Raw genomic sequence first — 23,767 nt, 5'->3', positions numbered from 1 at the left:
ATAGTCACGGAGAACATACGCTTCGCCCGAGGATCGAACTCGCGACCCCGCGATCCGTAGACCGACGCTCTACCTATATAGCTCACATAATTGTTATTTCATTGATAACAATTAATTATATTTTAAAAAACATTTAGTGGCATCTTGTTTCCTCAGACTTGGTTGTGGTAGTGGTTAATTTTAAGCAAATTAGCTAAACATACATATTTTGGAGTAAAGACTTACCATTAGTGTTACGAAATACTTTTTAAGAAAACACTCAGAGACTTTCAGAACAGATCAAAACTGTTTTGTATATCTAAATTGATTTAAAACTTAGGAAATGTTATTTTCTAATAAAATTTTGTCATTTTGTGACATTCTCATTAATATTCATGAATATGCAATTTAGTAAACATAAAATGTTGATATTTTAAGGCTAATGTCTTAGCACCATTTTGACATCATTTTCATTGTTTCAATATATCACTGATTATAATCTTTATGCTTGTCCTTTCCAAAAGTGAACGTTTGCCATGAAAAAGCGAACTCATATATAGTTCGAACGAGTTCATTCATGAGAACATTTTGTTTTTGAAAGAGTTGGTCCTGCAATTTGGTACCAGTCTAGGCGGATGGGGTTCATGGTAGACCTTATTGGCCCCCACCTACTTTGGGTATTGTTTAATCACCCCTCGGATATGGTACTTGCTATATAATTTTGTCTTTTGACAGTATCTGTGGCATACGGGCTCCATACAGTCAGATTCCCTCTTTCTAAATTCAATTTTGTTCTGTTCTGCTCATTTTTTTTCTCGTTTAGAGAAAAGAATTATTTTAACTGGAGATCCTACGCCGCTTTTCGTGGATGTTCAATCTGTGTATCATTGAAGGTTCAATGTGCACCGCCTTGGATCTCTCTAGATTACATTTTGGTAATTTTAATATGTGCAAATGTTATGTTCTGCTCGACATGGTGCTCGTTATTTAGCCATGTAAAGTTTAATCTAAAGAATGTGTCAGCCGAGTTTATGAACATTCTGTTTTAATCGAAATTAACAATTTGATTGATAAACATGAACAGAATGTTGTTAATGTAAACAACATGGACTCTATTTCTATTCAGTGATCTGATACAGTCAAAGAAAATATGTATATTAATATTCAAATTAAAACTGTATTATAATGTTAAGAATTCTAGAAAATCTAAAGACAAAAAAAAAAAAAATGTTGGAATAATGAATTGTTAGACCTTTATTCTAAATTGTGTGTTGCCCATTGTACATCTAGAAATGCTAAAAACAATTAAAAAGCTGACTTTGTCTAATGCCGGAAATCTCTTTTCTGATGAGGTTCAGAAGAATAAACTCAGACATTGGTTCAATTTACAATATGATTTATTACAAGAATGTGATGTTGACGAGAAAAAATTCTGGAAATCCATTGGTAAAATTTGTGTAAGACATAGTGGTAAAAATAGCATACCTGAAAAAATTTAGAAGATGGTACTGTTTCTACATGATTTTTGTATTAATGATGTACTTAGAAAATGAAAGAAAAAAGATTTCTGTTTACCAATATACATGATAGAAATGATGATGTTGATTTTATTGATAAAAGAAAGGTTATGTTCCCTGGTGTTGATTTTTTCATGGTAGTATTACTGTCTTGGAAGTAAAAAGAGCTATTTTTAAAGCTAAACGCGGCAAAGCTTATGGGGTCGATGAAATTCTAGCAGAGGTTTACAAAATGATGCTGTTGTCTATTTTGTTCACATGCTATTTAACATGTACTTTGATAATGGAATTGCTTCAACACTATGGGGGTAAATGTATCATTAATCCGATTCCAAAATCTGCAACAAGTGATCATAGAGACACATTGTGTATTGTAGATACACACGAAAAATGCAAACTTTCAACTAAGGCCTACGAGTTTATAAGCAGAATGAAGTTATGAAATAGACTACAGTTAGCAGGAACTCATTGTAAAATGTTAAATGCTATAAAATCATTGTATCTACAGTTTTCATCATGTGTGAGGATGAACATAGTCACAAAAGGAGAGAGTTTCAAATAAGCTTTCAGCTTTCTACTCAATCCTGCATGCCTTTTTGACACATGTATATGTTGTAAATGACTTAATTAATAAAATATTGTTTAAACAAGATAGTCACAATATGGATTGGCTTGATGTTGATTGCGGACTTAGGTAAGGGTGTATTTTGTCACCTCTGTTATTTGATGTGTATATCAATGACTAAACTGTATTTGTAAAGTCTCTGAACATTGGCATTTAATGATGTTGGTGATGTATTTTTATATATATATATATGGGCCATTCCATGAGAAAACCTGTATTATTAGTGACATGATATAACTATTGTATAATTAGTAGTGTAAAAATACTGAAAAATGGCTGTTTTTCTTATGTTGCTCCAGGCACTAGAAACTAATATATTGTAATGGTGTCATCTAAGACATATCAAATTCTACCATATTTTTCATATAAATGTTATTTCTGTTGTCATGGCAACGGAAATTCCAAAGCACCCATGCGTCATGAAAATATAGTGGTATATAGATAAAAGGCTTGTGATGAAACTAAAAATATACGGTTAAGTTATTTTTCAGTAAAATCTCTTTAAATTGTTCCTAAATATTCAAATGCATGATGTTAAATAAGTGTTACGCATGATTTGTTCCATTAATGACTTGAAAAATACACGCCATACACAACGACGTCATACTGCTTTCATGACGTTCTTAACGTCACGTCTCAAAATACCCTCGGTGACTAACTTAAAAACATTGTAGCTCTTAAGATAGTGAAGATAATCACTTCAAATTTTCGGATTTGAAAGATAAAAGAATGTTCTTTATGAATATGTTATTATCTCAATTTTGATTTTTTTGTTACTAATACGGGTTTTCTCATATTACTTTATACTGATGATATTGCCTTGTTATCCGAAAATGAGCGTAGTTTATTTTATGTCTTTCGGTGGTTTATCGAAATATAACAGTGAATTATATCCTGATAAACTCACTGGCCACTCAGTGAAAATTATCAAATCTGATACCCGGATTAATGTCAAAAAGTTTACCGAGCGTATTGAAAGCCGGAAACAATATGACGATGACGTCGTTAAAATGACGTCATCTTTGCGATGCTTCCTGATAAAATTTCCCGCAAATTTCGACATTTTATTGAAATAAACACAACAAAAGTAGAGTTTTAGACATAAAATAAACAGAAAAATTGTTGGTATCGATGTAATATCACGGTAATTTCACTCGTGAACACCAAAAGTTGTTATTTTCACTCGTGGCTGCGCCACTCGTGAAAATATCACTTCTGGTGCCCACTCGGTGAAATTATAACGTGATATTACACCGAAACCAACAATTATCCTCTATTTTCAAACATTGTTACATGCTTTGAATGACTGGTGAGGTCGTAATGATATGGCTATAAATCCTAAAAAAAGTAATAATGTCCATTTTCGTATTTTCGTACAGAGCCTACGACTCGTTCATCTCATGAGTTCACATTTGGAGAGTTATTATCAGTTATTCAAACAAGTATACTTACGTATCTTTATTAATTAATTAATGAACGACTTGATTTTAATGTGACTGCTAAGATGGTGGCTCAGAGTGCTAGTCATGTCCTAGGATTGCTGAATGCAAAGAGTAAAATTATTGGGGACTTACCATACAATATGTTACCAAGCTGTATGATTCTGTTGTTTGGCCCGTCGTTGCACACGGTGCGGCTATTGGTGGGCATAATTCATACACTTGTATTTCTGCGACAGCGAGCTATGACATTCTATCAGGTGTTAGGAAATATTCATTAACAGTTACAGTTTCTGGTGAAATGGGATGGGTACCAATGCATATAAGGCAATAGAAGTCGGCAATTAACTTGGTCACGTATTTCGTGTACTAACTAAACAGCAAACAAACGGATAGCAATCTGTGCATCTTCCGAGTCAGATCATTGCAAAAACTGATATTACATGTACTGGGTATGTAAACAGCTTAATTATTTAAAGCTGAATCATCCTTTTAATATTACCACACCAATCTCTAAAGCTAATATTGTTATGTTGATTAAGGAGCGCCTGTTGATTTCAAAAATGATTGGTTTTAAAAACTGAATGCACATACAGCCCATCAGGTAGAGGCCGTAACAAACTAAGAACTTATTGCTTATTGTTTTAAGATTAATATTGTATTGCAAATTAATGTAAAATGAGTATGCCATGAATTCATATGTCTGCTTCCAGTAAATTTAGATGCGGGCTAGACTGGTGAATATGAAGGTGTACAATTAGGTAGGCTTCTCTGCTTATTTTGTCATGTAATAGATGAAGCTCACGTGTTGTAAGAATGTCAGGTGTATAATGACCGAAGAAAGACCTTTTTTGATCAGGCTGAAAGTGTTGTTAATAATTTAATATATTTACTAATGCAGATAAACTTAGGGTTTTTGTTTGGTAATATTTCCTTATTAAGAATATGCGCTAAAACTCGCTACCTTAGTTTACAAAGAAAAAAATTAAATCTGTAAATAATGTATTCCTTTATCTTTTTAGTACTGCCGAGTAGTGGTTGCTAAATAAACTAGTCTCAGTCTAATTGAGACGGGTAAGGTTCTTGTATACCCTTTTCTTAGTTTGCGCAATAGTTTTATTTTCCATTCTCATTATTTCTGTAGCTTTCGTTTTATAAGTTTGTTTTAGCATCATAAATTAGCAGCTAGTCCTCAGATTTACCTGTAAGTATAAAGATATGTATAGTGTTATTTAGTTGTAAAATGTCTTTTACAATTCAATATAGTATACCTAGAATTTTCAAAATTGTGACTTGCGTAGGCATTCTCTGAAGATGGACGACTACCATGTTAAACGTTATCTACTAGGTGCCACAAGAAAGACTTGCCCGGTAGTCACGCTTGAGATGCCCTTTATAGTGAAATAAACGAGGTCAAAGGTCATTCGGTGCATATTTTCATGTGTGTCACATAAAATACCTTGTATCTTGGTCATTTATTGGTGTAGAATAACAACAATGATATCAAAATGAAGCCAATGCTTTGTACCTTTATTTACAAACACTTAATCAAAATTTTTCTCATTTACATACTTATGAATATTCATGAAAACCTAAAAAATGGGCAGATAATTCGTTAAAAATGTTATTATTAAATAATACAAAGATAAAATCTTCACTATTTGTGTTTATAAATGGACAAAAATAAGCAATATTACATTTGAAACATTACTTTATATAAATATATATCTGTTTGTATCATTATTTATTGATTGCAAGAGTAAAATACTGTCAAAAGTGGGTGGGGTATATTAATCATGAAAAAACAAATATTAAAAAAAAATGACAATATTTACATTTCTCAAATATAAACCATATTTTGAGATAGAAAGATATTTCGATTTCGGAATAATGTTTTTCATAAATATTAATTAAGAGCTTTTCAGCTCATTTGCATACTCCTGAATATTAATTGAAATGTATCAAATATGCATTTAAAACCTTCATTTAGTACACATATATCTGTTCTTAACCATTGATAAGAATTTTATCAGTTTTATAAATCTCCAAGTAAAGCTTGTAAATATTCCATACATTAAGAATCATTCAATGTGACATATTATTAGTATTTAACACTTATACAAATACTGCACAACGTAGTTTACACAGTTCAATCTTGCTCAAAGTCTTTTCTCTATACACAATGCCATAGGACTTTGTTTTAAAAATGTCACAACTTTATTGTCCTTGTTGCCATGTACATTTCTAAAGTTGGTATATAAATAGCCTCGCATGCACATTCAGACATGCAAACCTGGTTGGATCGGTAGCATTTGCACATTTAACTGCCACATTTCGTCTTGCAATCCACATTAGTATATGATATATTACGTTGGGTATTATAGGAATACAGTCATACATGTCACCCGTGGTATCCTTTGTATGCATGCAAACTTATATCCATTATTTTACGAATTTATCGATGCAAAGTTGTGAAGCGTAATTAGTATGTATATAACTGGCATATATGTATAGCTATGACGGTCTGTCTGTATAAACAGGATACACATGTTATCAGTCTGTGTAACCCAGATACCCGAAATGTCCTGCATCTATACCTAAGGTACCGACAGTTGCCTTTTTTTATGCCACGGCCACTCAAAGTGTATCTGTATGTATCACTAACCTGACCTGTATGTTTATCCATATTACTTACCCAGAGTGACCTGTCTACCTTGGATACATTGCCGGTCTTTATGTATATCAAGGATATCCGTATTGGCATACATATATAGCCCAGATAGCCTGTATGTATACAATGGATACCATGAGAGGCCTGTTTGTACACCTAGGATACCCATAGTTTGCTGTATAATTTTATATAACCAGGAAGATCTATATACCCAGTATACCCAGAGTGGTCTTTATGTATAGCAAGTTTACAAATGGGTAGAGACCACCAATTGTTTTCCCATAGACTTACATTATAACATTATGGCGTGTACGGCCTTCCATACATCGAATGTATATCTAACTACATATTTTTCAAGAACTATCTTAGTTCTACCAAAATATCGGACGAAAAACATATCAATAGTGATACTTTATTTAAGTAATTTTCGTGTGAATGAGATGACCCCCTGTTTACATCGTTGGCATGGCGGGAGAAATTCGTTTGATAAAACTTTTTTCAATACACATAAAATGTAGCAAATTTTGTCAAAATGTATAATAAAATACTGTAAATGCAGTGCAAAACTATCAATTTTGAAAAAATAATCACTTCCTGGGTTTGTTTACATAATTGACCAATCAGAACGCACAGACGTTACCTTATTCCTAGGTATACGCTTACCTCATTCCCAGTAAGTTCCCTGTACTTTTTTGAATTGGTGGTCTCTGACCAAATAGCAGTACCCAGGAGCCAATAGTGGTCTGTATTTATAGCCAAGAAGACCTGACAGTATACCAAGGATACCCAGATAGACCTGCCTTTATACCTAGGGTACACCGGTGGCATGTATTTATACCCAGGATATTCATAGTGGTGACATTAAGTAAACGGTCAGGATTTTTGTATACCCAGGATACTTAAGGTGGCCTACCTAGGATGCACTCAGGTGACCTGTCTATGTACCAGGCATACTCGACACATATACTGGCCTAGTGTATAGCAACGATGGTCTGTCTGTATACCCAGTTTTTTACCCAGAAAGGCTTATTATGTAAAACCGGGATATCCATAATGGCCAGTATATATGGCCACGGTGACATGTTTGTATATCCGGGCTACAGAGTGATATAGTTTTTATACCGTGGATACATAGGTAACCTGTCTGTATACCAATGCCATCCAAGGTGACCTGAATGTATAGCCGTGATGGCGTGTCTGTATACCCAAGATACTTAGAATGGTGTGTATGTAAATCGAAGATACCCTTAGTAGCCTTTATATACAACTGTAAAGCCAAGATGACATGCCTGTATACCCAGAATATCCAGAGTTGCAAGGAAACTCGGTTTGCCCTTCTGTATGTCTAGAATACCCAGAATTGCCTGTCTGTGTATTCAGTATACCAGAATTTGTCAGAATGTATACAACTGTAGCCAATATGACCTGTCTGTATGCACAGGATACCAAGATAGGCCTTTCTGTATACCCATGACCTGTATATATTGCCAAGGTACCCAAAGTGGACTGTATGTATGGCCAGGGTGGCTATACATGTATGCACTAAACACACAGAGTGAATGATTGTATTACTAAGATACCTATAGTGGAATGTACATGTATGTATACCCAGGCTAATTTTCCTGTATAACTAGGATACCCATTTTATCTGTCTCTGTATCAAGGCTACCTATTGTTGTCTATATGTATAGCCAGGTTTTCCCTAGATGTCTGTATGTTTAGCAAGTAGGGCCAGTCTGCATACACAGGATACCCAGAGTGGCATGTCTGTATACCCTCGATACCGATAGTGGCATCAATATTTATCTCGGATGGCGTGTCTGTAAACAAATGATACCAAAAATGGCCTGACTATATATCACTTCTACACAGTTTGCCTGTCTGTATCCTAAGAATATCCATAGTGGCATGTATGAAAAGCCAAGTTTGCCTGCCGATATGCCAAAGATACATATTTGCCTTCTCTATACCACTAGATACGTTTAGTGCCCAGTCGTTATACCAAGTATACTATTGATACCAATTTAGGCTATCCTGGCTGTTAACCCAATTTATGTTTTAAATAGTAAATTTAGTTTAATTATCCGTCAAAATATTTCAAAACCTTACATAAAACCTTTTGTACATTCTCCAGTAAATATTAGAAAAACCAAAGAAGTATAAAATACACAGAATGGCAACTGGCTGTAATTTCGCGTGAGCTCGTGTCAGAGCGTGATTCGGCGTTATCTTACTAAAAACAAACATCGGCGAGCATTGAGTTACAATTTGTACCTTTAAAACTACATTTAAAGTACATGTTAGCTTCTAAAACAAAATTAGTTTAATGTGAAATGGTCTTAAGACACGAAGTACACGTTTTTTTTGCCATCGAAAGAAGCGTGGTCATACGGTGATAATTATTTTACCGATGAATAATTGCTTTCGCAAACAAAATGGCGCGTGGAGAAAGCGCCACTTCCGGTAAACGAGATCTCGTTTTTTTGTCACGGGAGGTTGGCGAGATTTGCTCTGTATGCCTTTCAAGTTGCCAATCTATTTATTTTTATAGCTCTTTGGAAAAACTAAACATACTGACTTCTTGACGGTCATTGTGAAAAGTGGCTGTCTTATTGGTTGTCTGAGATGGCGTCAACCTGATTTAAAATAGTAATGTCTTTCAATTACAATACTGTGCTAAACTACATAAAACAACTATGTAAACTCTATAATGTATGCAAAGAAACCTTAACATATTGACATTTGGCAGCCATTTTGAAAAAAATGAGCGCCATTTTGTTTATCTGAGGTTGCCTACACGGCGTATGGTCTTATTATCAGTTGTATTTATCAATCTTAATATTGCAATATATTACATTAAAACTTATGTAAACGCTCATATATATGCATACTTTTGAACATACTTACCTTTGGTGGTTGTTTTGGTCGCCATTTTGAAAAAAGGGCAGCCATATTGGCTGTGTGATATAGGTTCATAGTTTAAAATAGCCGGCAGATATGTACTTAATACAAAAGAATTGCCTTGCTTTTGTGAAAAAACTACACAATTATGCTAAAGATAACTGTTGGTCAGAAGTCAACTCAACCCACCCACTTCTAGCAGTAACTACACATAAAACAATTTTGATGGCGATATAAACAGTTGCGTTTATCAAGAAATGAGTATCCCACATATCATTTGTTACCTTTCTGTTTTTCAAATCATGAAAATTATATATAAAACAATAAATATTGTACAGCTGTACATACATGCCAATTTTTATCGTAATTTTGTACGATTTTGTCATTTTCATTAATATTAGTTAATATGCAAATGAGCTAATTTGCATATAGTGATTTATTTTCATAGTTAAATACATTGGCTTCAATTAACTACCATTTTTGCTCACTTATTTCATCAAAATGGCGAAGATATGATGCCATATAAGTGAAATTAGTAAAAACTGCACTTAATGACCTTTGACCTAATTTCTTGACCTTAATTTGACCTTAGAATTGTGACTACCGGCATCAATGAACTACTTATAGCATATACTTCACATATAACACATTAAACTTTCATCTTCACGAAATGCCTACGTAGGTGTTTTCCAGCCACATATATGAAAATAATTGGTAAACTATGTGGAGAAAAATGTGTCGATAATAATGATAGTTTCATCAATGTGTGAGAACGCATGGAAATATAATTGTAATACTATAATGACTGATGACGGCCAGAAAATGAAAAGCACAAAATAAGGATGTTGAAATAATAATTATTGACACTGCAGATCATGCGGAAATTTACATCGTGGCTTTTCTGGTTTTCATCTACAGCTGGTCTAACTACCCATATGAAAACCCCGAAAATAACCTCCCCAGAATATTTCGACATCAGCATGACAACATACGGTATCACTGTGGAGAGAATAGTTGAAAATATAAAGACAGTATGTAAATCAGTCTAGATTAATTTTACTTAAGAGAGAATCTATCTTTCAGAAGCTCTATAAAGCGTGTGCCATAATGACGAAAGACATGATAGCGTCTAAATAGATCAAAATGAACACGAACAATTACATGTTTTCTTTGATGAAAATGAAGAAAGAAATGAGCTATTTATAACATTCTCTGGTTAGCCTACTATTTGGTAGTAATCACAAATTCTTAAAGTTGACGAAATTCAAACAAAAACTACAATTTGCTTATTTGCTATTTACTAGAACAACTGAATAACCGATGTGCACCAAAACAAACCATCTAGACTTTCTTTTAAAAGTATAACCTATAAAAGGCTTTATATTTAGGTATGATACACAAAATCGAAATTGTTTTAAAATGTGAGCGTTTTACATTTAGGTTGCTAAAAATACCGCAGATATTGACAGAAGTTAAATATAGCATAGTTACCAACCAACTAAATACGAACTAAATAATAATAATGATGATGATGATGATGATGATAATAATAATAATAAATTCGAGACCTTTTCAATGATGCGTTTTCATGCAGGGGCATGGATTCGGCTTTTTGTGTTTAGATTACCGACAACAAATAAATATTGACTTGATTTCATTTAGTAATTGATTACTGTTTGAGTAACCTTTATAGAGTTTTGATAGTGATAGATATACAGGTGTCAGCATTAAAATATAGCGGCTAAAATTTATTTGCATAAAAGTTTGCTCTTTTTAGTTAAGGTAATGTCCATATGTTCGTAACTTTGGGGCCTACTCTACAGGGTAAGGTTGCTGACTTGAAATCACTTACCCCTAACTGATATAGGCTTTAAACCTATATAACGGTGTAGAATTCTTTCATGTGAAGAAGCCATCGAGTTAGCTTACGGAAGGCTAGCAGTCCTACCCCGTTGTTGACCCATTCCTGGAATAATGTTTTGGGGTGCACCTTGGATCTTCCTTCACCATAAAAAGCTGAAAAGTCGCCTATAATTATATCAGTGTGACCTTAAACATAACTAAATTTTTAAAGTCTGAATAAATAAGAATACAACAAGTTGGACGATAACATAATGTGACACGACATGTATCATGTATGGGTATAGATAAATTCAGTTTTATCAGTTGTTTATTATTAACGTGGGTGATTTTAACACTATTCATGCTTAAACATATTTTTAAAATGATTTACAGACTTGTTTTTATTGTTATTCTGTGCAGTAAGTTATCTCACTGTTTGTTTCCATTTGGTCCGCCATATCCGGTAACTGGTTCCTGGTTCAAAGACAGATTTTCCCTCGCAGAATGGAACACAACACTGAACGAATTTTCCAGACAAGGCGGGGACACAGTTTTACTACGATCACCTGCAATGAAGCTTGTTCAGTACGAAGATCTTGCCGAAGATCCAAACTTCAAAGTAAGCGATGTTTTGAATATACTTCAGCATTTTTCATTTATTTTGATTTTTGTTTAATTTAACACCTGGTGTTTTCTGCAAAAATAGTACAGCAAAAACAAGCTGATATGAAGAAGTACGCATTCATACTTCATTTCATGCATTCATGTCAATTCGTTGGCTCACGACCAGCAGAAAAAACTAAGAGAAAAGATTACCTCGGGCATCCATTACATTTCAGTGGTGCGGTAGCAATTTCCGGAACAACCCGGCGGATGAATATCGCGACTGTTATAATGAAGCTGTGAAGGATTTGCAACAATATGATATTACTGTTTCTGCCATTGCGCTGTATCAGTATGAAGAGGATTATGATGCATCTGCCATAATACAATGTCCGCAGTATGAGAAGAGAATTGTTTCCGACAGGGTGTATTACCGGCTTGTTCTTCCCATGTCTGAATATAGGTAATTGTCGTCTGATTATTATAATGCAGAGTCATGAATCAGACAGGGTGTTTTACAGACTTGTTTCTCCTTTGTCTGAATATTATGTATAAGGGGTGTATTTCAGACTTTCCTTTTCTGAATATACGTAAATATCGTCTTATAATGATAATGCAAAAGTCGTAAATCCGACAAGGCGTGTTCTGGATTTGCTCTTCCCTTGTCTGACTATAGGTACATGTCGTCTGATTATAATGATACAAAAGTTGTAAATCCCACAGAGTGTATTAACGACTTTTCATACAATATCTGAACGTAGGCAGATGCTATTACATAATAATAATAATAATAAAACGTTATGATATAAACCGACATTATAATATTTTCAGTGAGACTTACGATTTCTCACAAATGCATTTTGCATGTTTGTTTTCATGTTTCAGTATGTGCATATCAGTTCCTTAAAAGTACTGTATTCCTATGTTTATGAACGTCAAAATCACTTTATTATGTTATTCATTCACTTTTTATTTACAGTGACCCTTGTGTCTTCAATGGTACAAGTGTTTTATTACTGTTCACCATCTTTTCTGGAATTGATCCACACGAACTACTTCTAACAACCGCGGCAGAACACAACATGTCTGTATATTTCGGTCTTCCATTGCCACCTACTTTGTATAAAAATGGTCACGTTTTGAATACGTCACATATGCCAGCATATTACGAATTTGTTCGAAGGATTCTGGTAGATCATAGGACGCGATACAGTCACTCTAATTCCTCCAAGGAAATAGTCTTATATGATACAGTAAAAGGCTATATGTGGTCCGATGATATTTTACTAACTGATATAGGTAAAATAGTGCAACCTAATAATATTACGTACACAGGCGTTTTTAAAATACTCGCAAATCATATTCATGAAAATAAGAAACGATTCGGAATTTCTACATACGTACAATCCAACAAGTTTGAGGGAAGTTTGACACTCGAAGATAATGCTGCTGCATTCAGCTCATTTGTAGTTAAAAGTGACATTGACGTCATTTCCGTTAAAGATGGCCGCGGTTCTGCTTATGGCGCGTTGTTTTGGGAAACTCAAACGAATTCAAGAATAGATACGACTGATGCCGAGCTGTATCAGCTTTTGAACTACTACTATCCCTCTACAATGCGTAATCTAACTTTAAAAACATTTGATTACTTCTTCAATTTCAGTATATACGAGGTAAGTAAAGTGATCTTTTTCGATTTCAGTTCATCAAAACTCAGCTATACTATTGCTTCTTTAAGGGCACCAGAATTAACTTTCAACATTTATTATCTTGATACATTCCATATAAAAGTTATTAAAGGTACGTTGGGTAGTCCTGTCCAATAGCTTCATTTATTAATGGTTGTTTTTGTAGGTAAACATTATCTTATTAACACATGAGTCTGTAATGAGTAAAGTATAAATCGTATTTTCTATTGATTATTAGGTTTTCGAGACGCTGGCAGCAAAACGTGACGACCTCAAGAAGTCAGGGTATAATGTTGATCTTTGGTTGAATATTGAAGCTTTTGATGCTTTGCATGACGATCCATGTCTTCAAGTGGACACCACAGGTTCTGCAATGGACCGCTTGGTCAACAGTGTAACAAAATCACGTATAGATAGAGTTCTTACACATGCAGGCTCTTCCGTGCAGAAAGTGGTTGCTTTCGCCTGGGACCCGAGTTTTACATGCAAAACAAAGGCACACCATACACCCCTCAGAAACCTGATAGTTGCAGACTCCGAAAGACCGATTATTGCACACTGCTCCTTTCATAGTTCCTTCAACCGATCTGTTGTAGTAATGGGTTATAATTTAATGAGAGAAACACAAGGATTTACGGTATGTCTAATGAATTTTACACGCTAACATAAATGTACACAAATAATAAGTTTTAATTAGGTCATAACTGAATAAAATGAAAAAGACAAAACTGTGTCCGCGGCAAACCTATGGAGTTTTATTTAAATTATAACCAGACATAGTTTTAGATTTAGTGCAACTAAAGCATTTTAGTTTGATCTGAAAAGTTTATCTCAACAGCCTAAAGTTTCATGAAAATAAATTATATTTCAACAATTATCTGAAAATATCACGACTTTGCTGAGAAAGTTTGGAATATTGTCATGATTACTACATAGCAAACTCGTGGCAGGAATATCCAACGGGTAGAACTACCGACTTCCCGTAAGTCAGTTGCATTACTTCAATTGGGCTTCTAGCGAACCGGACAGAAAATGAGACATAATTAGTTTCCTTACATGAAATAATTTCACATACATGTACTGCGGTTAACGGTAAGTGATTTGAATTTAGCGGCCTTAACAACTTGGCAAGGAAGGTTCTCTCAAAAACTTCCAGGTTAAGTTTAATAAATAGATAAATGAATGCTGCAGATTAATTATTCATGCTTGTAATATAGAATACTTATATCTTGTTCTAGATTGATTGGCCTAATGTGAACGGGCACAGGGTTGTCAGTCAGGTACATGGGTATTATTTCGAGTTGGACTGGGGAATACAACACGATCGAATTCCTTCCCTGATGTATATACAAATGTATGACCCTTACGACATCATGGAGCTTGCGCAGAAAGGATATGTGAAAGTCACAGCTGATGGAGGATACCACACATGCGCATTCAAATATGATTTTACAAGAGGGGAGGGTTTTGCCAATTTTGCAAATGACAGACAAACCAAGAAATATTACCGAATAGTGCAGAGACCAGTACATAGAATATATGGGCAGGATATCCCTTTTGCACTAAATATTCCATCCATTTAAGGAACTACCTCAAATCTGCTCAAAAATATTATTTTCAAAAAATGGTCCAATATAAACAGTGTATGAACAACAGTAGATATTTAGAGACTTTGCTAAAACAACTGTTGTTATTTTGGAGTTTTAAGAAGGTGTTTAGTGTTTTAGGCAATAAGAAACAAAAGGTAATTCTTTTTAACAACTTGAAGTATGATTTATTAAATGCAGAATGAATGTATAAACGAGTGTGACTATGATAAGAAAGAAAAAGAAATTATATTAAATGAATGCTTTTCTATGATTTATTTCACAACCATCCTTTGTAAGCAAAGAATGCAATCATGCAAAATAATAGCATACTCGGGATTTGGGTTTGACCATGAGCGTAAATGAAATGTGCAACACCCCCACGCCCCCACACCCCCCCCCCCACCCCCACCCACGTCAGTCGCCTAAAGCAAAATTAGATGTTCAAAAGTGTTCCCTTACCAGCTGCTTTTAACAGTTCCGAACTATTACATTTCCAACCATGATTTTGTACTACATACAGGTACATACCCATATCTAGAAAAAGTTCAATTCTATGTCTTATATATAACATAATGCCGCCATTTCATGTTTTGAACTTCTATAGTATTGAGTGCGGGTATTGAATCAGATGAGGCTAACACGTGGCGCCTGTTGGGCGAGGCGGGATTGGTTTTAGTGGTGGTCTCAGATTAGGCGCATCTGTTTGAGTTTTGAAGCATTTCATTGATTTCTAATGATTTAACTGGCACTCATTAATGTCGTGCATCATAAACTCGTCAAGATAAATCCCTAGCAACATCCGAAATTATCATTCAACGTGCGTGCTTTGATATGACAACTATCAGCAACACGAGATATTAACTCAATAGAAATGAAATTTATGCTCTGCACTACTAAGTGCAATAAAATACTTTTCCAAATCGTGCATTGCATATTTCATGCCATGTATACATCTCATTTTGTTGCGTCTTCTAAATTAAATTTTCTGTAAACTTCTTGAACAATGTTAACCTTTGGTATTGGGTTGTTTTTGTTTTTTTTTGCTCCAACTGACCTTTGTGATCGGAGATCTTTGCATGACGATTGGCAAGTAACCAGATCGTAACATAAAATACCAAAACAACATTTCAACTTTACGCGAATTGCTCACTTTCTGGATTTTTGACCCGGGCTTTCCAACTCGATACACTCCATCGATCTCGCATAGTCCTCGCTTTACATTTTCTTCGCAGTCATGCGATACGAATTCATTTCTGGTTAGAATAAATCCGTAGATGCATCAATAGTTTTCGTCGATTGAATGAGCCCTGCTTATGTCACATCCATCTACAACCTGCGCTAGGGAGTCGCATGTTATATTGTGGCCAGCGTAACATATGTCTAAATTTGAAATGTATTCTGATATGTCAGCTCCAAACAATTGAGTATTAAGCCACCTCTGTAATATCATTTAATAAAATTTCTGAACTTCCTCTCTGTCTTTGATCCTTCCTTTTGAATTCTGAGTACCAAATGAATTAGACATACAATTTACGAGATATAATACTTTACCTTCGTGTCATAGAAGATCAGCATTCAATTTATGAAACGATAAGTACACACATTGTAACGCCTGCTTACCAATCACGACGGTGAGCCCAAGTTCATCCATGCACATCTTTTCTGTTATCAAAACTGTTAAGGACCTCAACCTTCATGAGGCTCAATGACTTGGACGGCTTACCCTCCAATTTTCTGAAGACATATACAGAGTCGTTATCTCCTGCACTTACTCTTACATTCAAGACTTTCCTTTAGCATAGACCTATTCCAGATGACTGGAAACAAGCAAGGGTAATTCCACTTTTACGCAGGGTAACAGAGGCACCTCAGCTGTACAGGCCTATTTCTGTCACCTCCGTCTGCTCAAAAACATTTAAGATATTGTTCAAAGCCAGATCTTAAGCCACCTGGAGACCTACAAGACAAGCAACAAAGTTTTCGTAAGAGGCTTTCGTGTGAGCCATAGCTTATTATCACACTGCAGAACCTCTAGGCTGGACTAAATTAAGCTGGAAAAAATCTACGCTATTCAGCAAAGTGTTTGATAAAGAACAACACAAATATACGTGCTTCTTTGAAGCTTCATTGTAGCATCCTACACTACACTGAGTTTTTAATCAAACAATACCCCCCCCTCTCCCCCACCCCCCTAAAAAAAAACAAGCACACTTCTTCCTTACTCCTATTATATAAGGTGTTTCTATGCGATCAGTTTTGGGTCCTCTGCTATCTCTCCTCTACATAAACGACCTGCCATGAAAGGTGACCTCGACTGCAAGCTTGTTTGCTGATGGTATACCTCATGTACAAAAATTTAGAATCCAGAAAATTGGTCCATTGTATAGGATAATGTCTGCAATAGTGAGAGGAAGAATGACAGAAACCATTCAATCCATCCAAGTGCGAGTTCATCAGAATCACTTGAAAATGGAAATCTATACATTAATGGCCACAGCCTAGCCTTTGTGAAACACGCTGGGTACTTCGGTGTTAACATACCTGACAACCTAAGTTGGAACCACTCTGTCGACAAAACTTGGAACAAGGCTAATAGTAGTATTGGCTTTCTACGACATAACCTTACAAGATGGCCAATGGTCATCAAAGGTAAGTGTCACTGAACATAAAAGACCATAAATTTAATTTGAAGAGGTTGTCAGAATTATGTGACAATGTTCCCTCAAGCATTATATAAGTTGTATAAAATACAGTAGGCTCTGTGATTTTTGGGTAAATCATGGCGATCACTCCTAGCTGTAAGACATGTTCATAAATCAATAGATATCATGAAAAACATTTTATTTTCCTTTAGTGACCTACATCTCTTTGTACTTATACAGACTGTGATTGGTTTTACATTATCCGTTAAAACCTTTCAAAAATTGTATAAGTTTATACACTTTATACACATAATAAAAATAATACATGTTATTCAATGAAGGAATAAATAGGCTAGGTCCCAAATATATGTCGCTCTCTGATTCCCAGAACTACTAAGACTTACTAGTATACGTAGACGAGATAATGCGTATTGAAACATGAAATAAATTGAGCAAATACTTAACATAACAATGCATTTAAAGCCGATGCGATAAGAAATAAGAACTGCCGACTGGTTATACTTAGACTCCGTTATCTTTACTGGCGATTTCAGATAGTGTAGTGTAGCCCTTTTGAAGTATTCCTGAGGGTCTTACTCATTCTAATCCGAAACAACGGCTTTCCTGAATAAACAAATTGAATCGTTTATTTTTTTCAAAGCCCATGCAGTCCCAAATATACCTTTAAATAGTGTAAAACAACTTTGAAAGAAACCTGCTAATGCCCAGCCAGTACCACATATGCCAATGTTCTGCACATTTTGAGAGCGTGGAAACGTTACTATAGGGACTAAAACAAATAAAAGTCTTTGGTCTCGAAGAGAATTTCGCTAAGAATTCTCAAACAGATTCACTAAGAGATTGTTCGAATCATGAGAAAGGTGTCCAACGATATACACGTACATCTCTTAGAAGTGACCAAGTATGTGGAAAGAGTGTAAGCCTGTAACATTTTCGTTTTTGTCTTGTTGAGCGACCTGTGAAGTTTCCACTTTTCTCTATTCTATATAAGCATATATCTCCAGCATGAGTTTTCTCTAAAATGATGGAACGTATGGATCCTTGTCTGTAACATCATGTCCCACTTTAATTACCTCCTCAATAACACAATGGTAGAGCGCCTGCTTTGCGGTTCCCGGTCAAATCATACAAACCAGGCATGTGAAAAATGGCACGGGTAACCCATTTGTTTGAAAAGTCGTAACAAAAGTGAAAACGTCCAGGTAAGTATTTGTAACTATGTATCATGTTGTTTGCACAATAGCTTTGCAGCTCATGCTGTCTGTAAAGCTTTCCACTACCTTAACCTTTTTTCACCTTTCATAGAATTGATCTTCTTGAATTATAGTCTGTACCAACCTGGCTTAACATTAGCTATGCTAATCTTTGCAAAAGCAGATAGATTTAGCCTGTAATAAAATTTTGAAAGTTAATATAAACACAAAAATGCATGAGCTAATCATACATCACCACTTATATAGCTGCGAATCACAACATATAAATTTCATAGAAAATGGGTAGTTTAATGTATAATTAACAAATTGATATCATATCACGGGTGGTAAACGCGCAATCCGATTCCCACTGGGAATACGCTTAAAATGGGTTGCGCGACGTCCGGTGCTTAAGAGCGGGCATAGGATTGCGCGTTTACCACCCGTGTATAATATTATATAGTATTTTAATGGACTTTATCTGAATCTGAATAGGATATGTCGTAGCGATCACTGCTGGCTTTTACGCGACGGGAGGGAGTACGCTTAGTCTAACTGAGAGAGTCTATTTCTAAATGAGTCCACTGTTTCTAAGTTCACGACACTGTCATCAAGTTTATTCCAATCCAATACTGTTCTTGGAAAAAATGAGTATCTATAGTTATCAGTGACTGCATGCTGAGATTGGTTTATAGCACTTTGAGTTGTTGGTAACGTAATTATCCACGATGTTGGAGGTACTGTGGTCAGAATATTTTTTTGCCCTTACTGTTCGTTTAGGTCTCTGTCTCTGAATGTAGTGATCTGCGTTGATAGCCGGTACCAGCCCTTCCACCACCTTGTACATCAGCGTCAGCCGTTGGTTCTTACGATGTTTCTGCAATGATGGAAGTTCCAACTTTTGAAGCATCTCTGTTACACATCCTTCGTGTCTTGAGTGATAGTCTTTGGTGATGAAACGTGCTGCTGATCTTTGCACTTTCTCAAGTTTTTCAATTTCACCTTTAGTATATGGGTCCCAGATTGCACTCCCATATTCCATTTTAGAACGTACCAGGGATATATATGCATTTTTCCTACACTCTTGAGGAGTGTGATGTAGATTCCTCCTCAGAAAGCCTAAGGTCGAATTTGCTTTCTTTCGTACTTGGTCAATGTGAGTGTTCCATTTCAAGTCTTCAGAGATATTGATACCCAAGTATGGATGTTCCTGGACCTGTTTTAGAATTTGACCTTTCATAGAATAGAAGTACACTGATTTTTGTTTTGTACTGAGATGGAAACATTTCTTTACATTAAATTCCATTCCCCAGTCACTGGCCCATTTAACTAAATTGTCAAGGTCTTGTTGAAGCTGAAGATGATCTTTAAAGGTTTTGATTTTTCTATATAATAAACAGTCATCTCCGAATAGGCGTATTGTTGATTTCACATATTCAGGCATATCATTAATATGGCAAAGAAATAACAGAGGGCCTAGCACAGTTCCCTGAGGCACACCTGAGTCAACATCCACTTGTTGAGATTTTTCGCCATCAACAACTACACTCATTTTCCGTTTCGTTTGTGATCCATTGTAGGATAGAGCCACGTATACCATATGCTTCAAGTTTCTTTCAAAAGTTTCTTGTGGGGGACGGTATCAAATGTTTTGCTGAAATCGAGCACCATTCAGTCTGTTTGAATGTCACTGTCGAAGGATTCAAGAAGATCATTTGCTGTAACCGCTAACTGAGTCTCACATGAAAAACAGCACGGAAATCATGGTTTAGTGGTGTGAGCACTTTGTGTTTGTCCAAGTGGTTCAACATATGGCGACAGATTATCTGTTCCATCATTCTAGATAACACACATGTAAGGGAAACAGGCCGATAGTTCTCTGGTAAATGTCTATCACCCTTTTTATACATTAGCATTCCTCCAATCACTAGGTAGCTCTCCAGAATTTATGGACTTTGAAAAATAGCCGTGATAGCAGAGGCTTTTTCCGAAGCACATTCACGAAGTACACGGTTGGGTAATCCATCAGGACCAGTGGCCTTGCTAATATTGATGTTTTTCAGCAGTTTGTATACCCCTTCCTCTCGGATGGTAAGTGTAGGGATGGAATATGAAACACGTGTTGGGAAAGATGGTATATCTGAGCCATTGTCTTTTGTAAAACTGACTGGAATTGTTTAATTAATTGTTCTGCCTTGCCTTTACCCTCCGTAACTAAGTGGTTTCTAGATTTAAGTGCCGCAACTCCAACGTTATCTTCCTTTTTAGACTTCACATACTTCCAGAAAGGTTTGCTATTGTTTTGTTTTAAACTTTCATTAATGGTCTTATTCATGTATGTATATTCAGCCTTTCTTATTTCACGTTTACATTCACGTTGTTATTGTCTATAATTTTCCAAATTTTTCGATTTCTTTGCTTTCTTGTACAGTCTGGCTTTGCGTCGTAGAGCCCGTTTCACTTTACCTCTGATCCAAGGACAGGAAGTATTGGATTTAACCATTTTTGAGGGAATGTCAGTGTTTATAGCTGTCATAAATTCAGATTTGAAACAGACCCATAATTCATCTACTGAGGCACCTTCATTATTTGCTTTCATAATGTTCCTCGATATTTCTGACGTTTTTGTTTTAAGGTTGTCCCAGTTGGCTTTAAAATATTGAAAACACTTTCTTGGTTTTTGCTTTGTGTAAAAAGGCTTTGTATCAGAGTCAAAAACCACTATGTCGTGGTCGGAGATACCAGGCGCGTTAACAGAAGATTTGATCAACGACGGATTATTTGTGAATATCAAATCCAGGAGCTTGCCTTCTCGAGTTGGTGTGTTATGGATTTGTGTCAGGTTAAAGTCAATTGATAGATCTATGAGGGCTTGCTGAACTCCCCTGTCCTGTGCACCTTTATTTACTGTCAGAGCTTGCCAATCTATATCTGGGCAGTTGAAGTCGCCAGAAAGAATAATTTGAGGATCTTTATTGTTTTTGGTAACTAATTCTAGAGAGCGACGCAATTCACTGATATCATTCAAGTTTCTATGTGGCATATAGAAAGAAGATGTCAATAATGATTTCCTTTCCTGAAGTTTTAATTGCACCCAATTTATTTCACAGTTTGTCACAAATTCAGGTTTTTCAAGTGCCACTAAGTCTTTATGAGATAAAACAAACACACCTCCTCCCAAAGAACAACGATCATTTCTGTATGCATTATAATGGCCTGGGAACACTTCACTAGATTTAATGGCGTCAAGCGAGTTCGGCTTGCCGGGTTTAACCCCCCCCCCCCCCCCACACACACACACCCACCCTCTTAACCAAGACTCAGTTCCACATATCTGTCTATCTTCCATATAGTCAAACCCCTGCTGGGGACCTAGACTTTGCGCGTCAACTAGCAAGAATATTAAACGAGTAAAAAAGTAGTAGTAAAAAGCAAGAAGGAGAATGGTTAAAAGCAGATTAAAAACAAGGCAGGTGTATTTAAGGTGAGATGTGCTCAATCTGGCTTACAGCCTGACTGAACATTGGCCCAGACGAGTTGACAACATCTGAAGGCAAGGCATTCCAATGATATACTGTACGAGGGAAGAATGAAAATTTATGATAGTTGGATGAGGGTGAAACTTGAACGAATGCCTGGGAATGAGTGGTTCTGGTTCTGGAAGATCTAGTGTTGGGTGTTAGGTAGTCCGGTAGTGGGATGGCGACCTGGTTATGCAAGATGTTATAAAACATAACCAGGCGCTGGTAAATGCGACGGAGTGCAAGGCGTCGCCAATTTAGGGAAGTCAGCATGTTGTCTACACTGGATGTACGGCCGTAATCACGCTTGGCCCAGCGTGCAGCCCTGCGCTGCACAGACTCAAGCTGATCAATCAGAGTATCAGAGTGGGGGGACCACACAGTAGAACTGTACTCCAGCTGGGGCCGTACAAGTGTTTTGTATGCTTGTGATTTTAACCCTTCTGAGTGCACTTTGATGTTACGTCTTAGGAAACCCAATGTTTGATTTGCTTTTTTCGTGATGCTATCAATGTGGTCATTCCATGTAAGGTTGTGTGATATAGTTATGCCAAGGTAATTTGCAGATGGTACTGTTTGTAAGATGGTTTTGTGTAAAAGGTACTGTGTTGGTACAGGTGTTTTACGCTTAGTGATCTGTAATACTTGGCATTTAGACGGATTGAATTTCATGTCCCATTTTGTTTCCCAGAGTTCCAGTTGCTGTAAGTCTTGTTGTAGTAAGCTTGAATGGGAAGAGACAGTCAGAGAAAGGTAGATGGCCGTGTCATCGGCAAAGCGTCGAACTTTAGAGTGTTTAACAAAGTCAGGTAGATCGTTGATATAGATAAGAAATAAGAGAGGCCCGAAGACCGAACCCTGGGGAACACCTGAGGAGACTGGTATGATGCCTGATGTGGACCAGTTAACTACCACTGACTGTGTCCTGTTATCAAGGAAAGCTTTAATCCATTTAAGAGTTTGACCCCTTACACCATAGAAACGCAGCTTGTAGAGTAGTTTTTCATGGTTGACCATATCGAACGCCTTTGAAAAGTCAAGGAGTATGAGGTCAACTTGACTTTTCAGGTTCAAGAATTGAATGATATCTTCTACTAACATTAGTAACTGAGTTTGACAAGACCTCTTTTCTCGGAAACCATGCTGCAATTCATAGAACATATTGTTCTTTGTGAAGTGTTTTGTTATGCTAGAGGATACAATGCATGCAATGTGTTCCAGGGTTTTACACAAGATAGAGGTAAGAGATATTGGGCGATAGTTGGCTGGGTCTGACCTAGAGCCTTTCTTAAAGATGGGAGCGACATTCACCATTTTCCATATATCTGGCAGAGAACTGGACTGCAGGGATTTTTGGAAGAGTTTTGTAAGGATAGGGGAGATAACTTGGCTAATATTCTTAAGTACGACCGGTCTAATTTGGTCGGGCCCTGCAGCTTTATGGGGATTAAGGTTGCTAAGAAGTTTTTCGATACCTTGTGTTCAATATCAGGCATAGGTTTGTGTGGACTGTACGTTTCTTTTCCTGGGATCTCT

At 36.0% G+C, this 23,767-nt stretch overlaps 1 protein-coding gene across 1 annotated transcript; it reads left to right on the top strand.

Annotated features, from left to right (window-relative positions):
* The first annotated feature begins 11,279 nt into the window (after positions 1-11,279).
* LOC123558822 (uncharacterized) lies at positions 11,280-15,227 on the top strand. The gene is made up of 5 exons (XM_045350672.2): positions 11,280-11,593; positions 11,814-12,040; positions 12,557-13,250; positions 13,504-13,902; positions 14,504-15,227. The coding sequence occupies exons 1-5, from the start codon at positions 11,336-11,338 to the stop codon at positions 14,846-14,848; spliced, it is 1,923 nt and encodes a 640-aa protein (XP_045206607.2). The 5' UTR covers positions 11,280-11,335; the 3' UTR covers positions 14,849-15,227.
* Positions 15,228-23,767: the final 8,540 nt, after the last annotated feature.

The sequence above is a fragment of the Mercenaria mercenaria genome, chromosome 5 (genome assembly GCF_021730395.1).
Source record: "Mercenaria mercenaria strain notata chromosome 5, MADL_Memer_1, whole genome shotgun sequence".
Lineage (NCBI taxonomy): Eukaryota > Metazoa > Mollusca > Bivalvia > Venerida > Veneridae > Mercenaria > Mercenaria mercenaria.
This window is presented reverse-complemented; position numbering and strand designations above follow the sequence as displayed.